Here is a 7,490-nt window from a genome sequence, read left to right as displayed (position 1 = left end):
GCGTTGAGCCACCCCCTCGGTGGCACGTGCTGGTGTGTCCCAGCTCTTCTGCGCAGTCCCTGCAGTGCTCTCGTGCAGCCATGCCTGCCACACCAACACCTTTGTGGCCGCTCCCTCCTACACTGGACTGTCCTACTCAGCCCAGGTGTAGGTTCAAAGTGGTTGGGTACAGGGATATTGGGCAGGGGGTGAGTTACAGCAGCATCATGGGGAGCAGAGATGGAAACTGAAAGTGAACTGCTGAAGTTAAACAGAGGATTAAACAAGCTCCAGTTTTGCAACCATGAATATTGTGTGTTAAATATTTTTCCTTAAAAGGCTGTGGGAATGATTAGCAGTGAAGGAAGGCTTAGCTGGCCTTTCCAGGAAGGTTGCCTCTGTCAGTGAAACACTCTGAGTGCCAGGACGGCAGCTGGTGCCACAGAGTTAGTGCCCTGGTGATGGTGCCTGGCTTGTGAGCAGGATCCCAGTAACTGCAAAGCCACTGGTGAGTGCATTTGGGTGCATCCTCTATTGATTAGTAACAGAGAAGAATAGCAGTGAACCAAAACTAGCAGAAATAACAGGATGTTCTGCCTTTGTCCTTTGTTTCCTCAAACTATGCCTGTCTATGACTGTATTTCCAAGCTGAATAATTTCCATCCACAGCATCTGTTTTGTGCATAGGCCATGGAACCAGGGGTCACTCTTGGCACCTGTTACTGCGGGAGACGTGCGGGGCCATGCCACTGCTCCCAGCCAGTCTGGATCCTGCACTGGAAGTAAAAATCCCAACACTTAGGTCTGCCTTCTTCAAAGTAGTGATGGGAAAATGCATTGTGTCTTTTTTGCTTTTGCAGTTCCCCAGTTCTTGATGGAAGCTAGCAAAATCCAAGCGATCAGCATTAAAAAACAAAAAAACCCACCTCAAAATCCCTCCAAAAGGGGAATATATTTATAGAAAAATTAGATTTTATCCTGCTTTATTATTATTACTTTTTAATCTTTTGTGATTACTTTTTGCCTGACAGCTTCCATTAATGCACAGCAGCCCTTGGTTTGGTGCTGAGCGCCTCACACAGTGTAGAAAGTTTGATGCAGTCAGTACTTTAACCTGCCCTTAATTTTATTTCCATGGTACTACTCCTGTTGTTCCTTCCAATGTGTTGGGTTTTTAATTTTTTTCTCTCTGATTGCTTATTTATTTCTTTATAGATGGATTTCTTTCACTTTCATTTTGTCCTAGGCTGCAGCAGGCCTTGGGGGCAACTGGGTTTCTCTACAACCTGAGCTGAGCAATCCTTTCTACACAGTCACAGAGGACTGGTTTTATTCTTTTTAACCTGTCACAGATTACAAGAATTTTGTTCTTCCTAATTTAATCAATGGTTGAAGTCTGCTACATAAGTCAACCTCTTTGAAACCTTTTAGACCCTGTTGATTTAATATTATTCGCCAAATGTTAAAAAGTGGCAGCATAAAGTTACAGTGAAAACATCATTCTTTCAGGCTGCTGAGAAAACTCCAACCTCTGAGGCAAGGTTTTCTATCAGCTTAGTTTTTGTAAAGCTGTTCTTGCTGGCAGCCCCTCCCCTCCCCTCCCCTCCCCTCCCCTCCCCTCCCCTCCCCTCCCCTCCCCTCCCCTCCCCTCCCCTCCCCTCCCCTTCCCTTCCCTTCCCTTCCCTTCCCTTCCCTTCCCTTCCCTTCCCTTCCCTTCCCTTCCCTTCCCTTCCCTTCCCTTCCCTTCCCTTCCCTTCCCTTCCCTTCCCTTCCCTTCCCTTCCCTTCCCTTCCCTTCCCTTCCCTTCCCTTCCCTTCCCTTCCCCTTTAGATTTGAGCCCAGTATTTTATGCCTTAACTCAAGAAGGAATACACACTCCTTTGGGAACATTTCCAACGTTTCTTTGATGTCTGAGAAGGGATTGTTCATTTATCTTGAAGGAAGAGAACAAAGGAAAGGATATGGTTTTGTGCCTGCTTCCTTTTATTAAGTCCAGAAACACTTGTTTGCTTGAGGTTTTATGATAGCTTTCTGGCAGTTTCAAGTTCTAGATGTATCAGCAATGCTAAGCTTGCTTTCTCTATTTCTTCATGGAGCTCTCCTTGGGGAACAGAAGTTTGTACAGATGCTCACATTTGGGAAAGCTGGAAATATGTGGTAGGAAATATTGCCTTCCGGTTGTTTAACAGGTGTTTGTTAAATAGTGCAAGACATAGTCCTCCTGCAATCCAGCTGAAATTAGAGTTATTAGAGTTTGACTTTACTTGTAGTTTGGATTTCACTAGTCCTAGCAGGCATCCAATACATAGGGAAAAACCCCTATTACTGTAAAGATAAATAGTTCTAAAATAAATATTAGATCCACAGAGAGACAGAAATATAAAATCAATTTTATAGCATAGGAAAAAGTGTGTAAGGATTTAGAGCATTTACATTTGCATTTAGGTGTCTTTTCATTCTGTACATGTGGCATTTAAATGAGTACATACCAATCTTTCCTCTCGCAACTGTTTCCACTGAGAAGGTATATAGTTTATACATACTGCATCTGTGTAGTAACCGGGACTAGATGCACACTTAGTTTGATACGACAGCATATGCTGTGTAAATGCATTAAGGGAAATTAAAAAAAAAGTAGTACAATTCAACTGCGTGAGCCAACGCAGGCAGAATGCAGGAACAACCACAAAACCACAGATGAAATGCAAAGAGTAAGTTTATTTTCTTTACCTTGCCACCCCAGGGGATCTGCCCAGCAGCACCCAGGCAGAGGCGCACAAGCAGAAACTCAGGCACCGTGGAGCTCAGTCCTGGCTAGCCAGAAAGAGGAGAAGAAAGAAAAGATCGTGAACCTGCTGCTTCCACCTGTATATACCAGGGATTTTCACAGGCAGTTTTCTGTTGTGCTTTGATCTTTCATGCAGCAGGGCAGAAATCTCAAGGATGTTCAATAAGGTGCCTCTATCACAGGCCTGTATTATCTAAATGCAGACGTTCTACCTGTCAAGCACACAAAGCTAAACAACAATTAGTATGATATATGTGTTTTTTGACACCCCAGCTGCAAGTCAGTTGAGCATGTTTACAATCTCCCTCATCAATCCTCCATTGTATTCCCACATCAACTTTGCTTTTTTTTTCCTAAAGGGAGAATTTTGTTTTGAAGGGTGCAAAGCACCATATTGCTTAGGACAGTCAAGAAGAACAAAACGTTACAACTTTCAAGGCTTTCTAAACTAATCCTAGAAAAACTACTATTGAGGGTCTTTGAGTTTGCCCTGATCAGCTAAACATTTTGTTTTATGTTTTCAGGATTTTTTAGTGAGCAATACTGAGTGACTACATTGTTTGCAAAAATCTTCATTATGGTTAGTTTTTTAATTCTTGAGCACTTGGAAAGCAGTTTTTGAATAAAAATGCTTCACTTAAACCATTCCCTCACTGAGAACATAAGGAGTCACAGAAACATATTTGATTCACTATGACAAGCACTTAATCAATGCCAGATTTTACTGTTACCTTCCCAAACACTAACCGAGCTCTACTGTGAGTGTGCATTGCCTTTATTCATGTAATCAAAAAGTACTTTTTCTACAGGGGCCCCTTCTCCTTTCAGTGCACTGATTAGACCGGAGCATTACCCAACCTGAGATGACTTATTAAGACCCGTTGATTATATTCTAATCACTCCATTTAACCATTTTAAAAGATTGTAAAAACATAGTCAGCTAAGCTACTCCCCTAATTATCCCACTCCCAAATTCAGCACTAATGGCAACACCTTCTGAACATTCATTGTACGTGTTCCTGTCTACCAGAAGGCAGCAGCAATATAGTGCTGTAAAAGACATTAAAACATTGGTTTTATGTGCTTTATTTTCATAACAATCATTGCTTTAGAGACTATAACATGTTAAAGAGTCCTAGCTGGCTCTATGTCAGGCTGTCTGCTAAGCTTTAATTTCCCTTTCTGAAATATTTGAGATGATGATACTTCAAACATGCAAAAAGGAAAAACAAAGAAAAGGAATTAAAATGTTCACTTTCATTTTTCCAAGTCTTCACAATGGTGGGAAACCTAATGAGAAAGCGTTCAGCTTCCAGGGACAGGCTGTGTAACCCAGACCTGCCGGTTGTAAGTGATAACACTGCATTTCTCTTTACCCAGCACAAGTGTGGCTACAACTACTCATGGTCCTGCCTGTTTAGTCCATCGCCTGCTGAAGCCTTGAAAGTGTGAGTTTTTTCATGCAGTGTGACAGGTGTGGTCCCTTTACGGTTGCTGTTCTGCAAACCAGAAAGTCTAGCATTAGGGCTGCTGATGTAGGATCAGTAGTGCTGACCGAAAGCACCGACCTTGACTGTTCAAATGTGTTCAAAACATGCTGACAGGTCAATTTATACTTCTGGGCATTATTACTGGTCTTCTCATAGCTGGCATGGACTCCTTACATATGCTTGTTGTCTGCATGTTGGGAGACACGCGAGTGTGTGCTCACATGCTGATTTGGATTGGCTATGTACAGACTTGATGCTGCTGGCCACAGCCTGCTGCTGCGCAGTGCAGTGGGATGCGGCAGGCTGGGCTGACGTTGGCGCTGAGACAAAGGATTCCAGCCCCAGAACCAGCACCACACTCCTTATAGCCGGTGCGCGCTGATGGTAAATGCAAGGTGAGCTATGGTGAACTCCCAAGCTGAGACACCCATGGGAATCTCTGGACCAGGATGGGTGTAGTTCTGTGCCTCACCTGCCGACTCCCCTGTGACAGCCTCAGTAGTTTAGCCCTGGACCTAATTAGTGTGGACACACGCAACTCTCCCTAGTCTTGAATCACACAGATGATGTGTCATTCAAGAATCAGGCACATTTCTGCTCTACACCTACACACGGGAGGAAGAGAGAAGGGCACTATGGTCACTGAGCCTCCTACTGCCATTTTTCATGAACTCTGAATGAAAAAAGAAGTTAGGAAGCAAGTTGTTGCCTATTACCCCTGCAACAGACACAATTTATCCTAAAGATGGACTGACACCTCCCCTGCCCAAATCTTTGTATTTTCTGCTGAATAATGCTTCTGCAAGGAAAGGTTATTCCTACTGAAATTTTCTTTCCAGCTAGATTCTATTGGTGCAACACAAAGGCACTTCTGAACATTCTGCGAAACAGTCACTTTATTGCAAAATTAATATCATAAGGTAGAAAATTTACATTTCACATAGTTCAGCTCTTGAAAGAAATGTACAAACCATTTTTCCTTTGTAGAAGGGACAGCATGAGCTACACACTGAGGGCAAGACTGGCCAACTGGGTGAGGGGTGCCAAGCTTGTAAAATGTGAGTGAAAATGTGAAGTTCATATTCTCCTGAGTATTGTTTCAGTTCAAGGACCACACAACATGAAACACTTCATGACTTTTACCTAGTATATTGTACACCTGTAGGGGTTTTTTGTTTACCTGAGGTTTCTAATATTTAGGCTGTAAAGGATAAGCGTCTTGTAAACAATGAGGTTGGATTATAGGGTTGATAGATGACAGTATTCTGACCTTCCTCCGCAACAGGCTGTTTGAAGAATAGGTAAGGGAGTAGGTTCTGATAGGCAGAGATCTCATAGCTTCAGAGCTTTGGGAAATTAAATCTTTTCAACTTAGAACTGTTTCAAAGCAACTTGAATACAGAGAAGCCACTCCATAGAGCCATCATTTGGTTTGAGCTTTTTATACCATTTGCTTATGTACTTTGGATGCGTTCACTTCAAAATCTCACAGAGTACTTATTGCTGATTATTGCGTTTAACAATACTATGAATGAGGAGGGAAATGCTTTCTTACACTTCAAATGCTGTGTAAGTACAAGGTTTATTTCACTATTTCCACATCTCATCTTGTTTGATCATCCCTGTGAATCTCCCGCATAGCACATTCAAAATCTGACTCGCTCAGATGCCAACAGAATGCTTGGAATTACCCTATTTTCAAATGGCAGGCTGCAGATGACCATAAAAGTCACAGTGTTTACACTAAAAGTAGCAGCCTCAATCTCCCTTACACTTTTGAGCAAAGAGGCTTTGCATTTAGAAATGCATGCCATCAGCTCTGAGAAAGTTCACTGTAATTTTCTAAAATGAAGTACAAAGGAAAAGCTCAATTCCACTGTTTCATTTAATTTTAACATTAAATTCTGTGTTCGGCAAATGGGATTGGTTACTTTAATCAGCATTAAACTATAATTTCCAAAACCCTGAAAAGGTGAAGGAAAGGAATTAATATCGAGGGATGCTTTCAAGGATCTTTGTCTCAAAATACAAACATTACATGGTAAGCATGGTCACAATACAAATTATGGCTCTGCCACTGCCTCACTAAATGAGTTCCAAAGTCCTGATCTCTCTCTCTCTCAACATTCTCATCTGCAACATTATAATAATATTTCCTTAGTTCAGAGAAGATATATAGCTATAAAGATAATCTAGTAAAATGTTTGCTCAGGGTTCAGAAAATACCAAGCATTATAAATTATGTGCTAATTTCTCTTAAACTGCAGTAAAGCCCAAGTGAAGTTTTGTAGGAAATCCTCACTGCTTCTGCACTTAATTTTTTAATAAGGTTATCTACATAAGAGCACTGTGTAGTAAAAGAATCACTCATAGCTTAGCATCTTCTTTTTAAACTATTACTTGTTAGCTCTGCTGAACATGACACTAATTAGTAAGAAATCCAGCTGCATGTCAAGTAGTAGTCCCTATACTTAGAAAAAAATGTAGAAGATCTCTAAGAATTATTTATTGCTACTTCTTGCTTTCCAAGCTTTGGTTGAGAAAACCTGTCCAGAACTCTCCCTGCAGTTAAGGACCGTGATAGAAATGGGTGACAGAAACTGACTGAGGAAATTATTCTTTCCTACAGCTCCAGCTCAGCAAACACTGAGCAGGGGACCATGTCCTTCCTCATTAAGACAGCATTTAAGCATGTGATTAACTTGCAGAATGTGCTTCATTGCCAAAAGCACATGTATAAATGCTGTCTTGGAAAAGGACCGTAAATAGACATAATTTGTCAGCGTCCCTTAGACATGTTATTTGGATTCACGTAACACCTCAACCAAACCACACAGAATTCTGGGTCTGTTAACTAGTGGTGACTGACCTCGTCCCACTGACCATTCTAATGGACCACCCCTCTGCATTTTGTGATTATTTTACAATATATGCAAAAGTATCTAAAAACCACTCCCTTCCTTCCCAAAACCTCATGAGATGTGGTTGATTAGGAGTCATCCCCCAGTTTTCATTCAGTGATCTTGTGTAAATGCTTTTCTGCATGCTGTCCAGAAAGCGCACATGCTGTCTTGTGAAAGATTCCTGATTTCATAGACGAATACCCCATCACTTCTCTCTTGCAGCATGAAGCTCTTCCTTGGCCAAAGCAGCTAGTCATTAGGTGCTTTGTGAAGAAGTCTGGGCATCATATTTCCTAAAACTGTGGTTACGGAAAGACTCCCTGCAATGAA

At 41.7% G+C, this 7,490-nt stretch overlaps 1 protein-coding gene across 3 annotated transcripts in view; it reads right to left on the bottom strand.

The window, feature by feature from the left end:
- Nucleotides 1-5,135: 5,135 nt before the first annotated feature.
- Nucleotides 5,136-7,490, bottom strand: part of DOCK8 (dedicator of cytokinesis 8) — a 99,452-nt gene continuing 97,097 nt past the window's right edge. For all 3 annotated transcript variants that reach the window (XM_074855384.1, XM_074855385.1, XM_074855386.1), the window contains exon 48: nt 5,136-7,480. In XM_074855384.1, the coding sequence (XP_074711485.1) occupies nt 7,417-7,480 (64 nt within the window). In that variant the 3' untranslated portion in view covers nt 5,136-7,416. The remainder of the gene's footprint in view (nt 7,481-7,490) is intronic.

Source organism: Strix uralensis, chromosome Z, assembly GCF_047716275.1.
Source record: "Strix uralensis isolate ZFMK-TIS-50842 chromosome Z, bStrUra1, whole genome shotgun sequence".
Classification (NCBI taxonomy): domain Eukaryota; kingdom Metazoa; phylum Chordata; class Aves; order Strigiformes; family Strigidae; genus Strix; species Strix uralensis.
The sequence above is the reverse complement of the archived record's forward strand: the minus strand, read 5'-3'. Positions and strand labels throughout refer to the sequence as shown.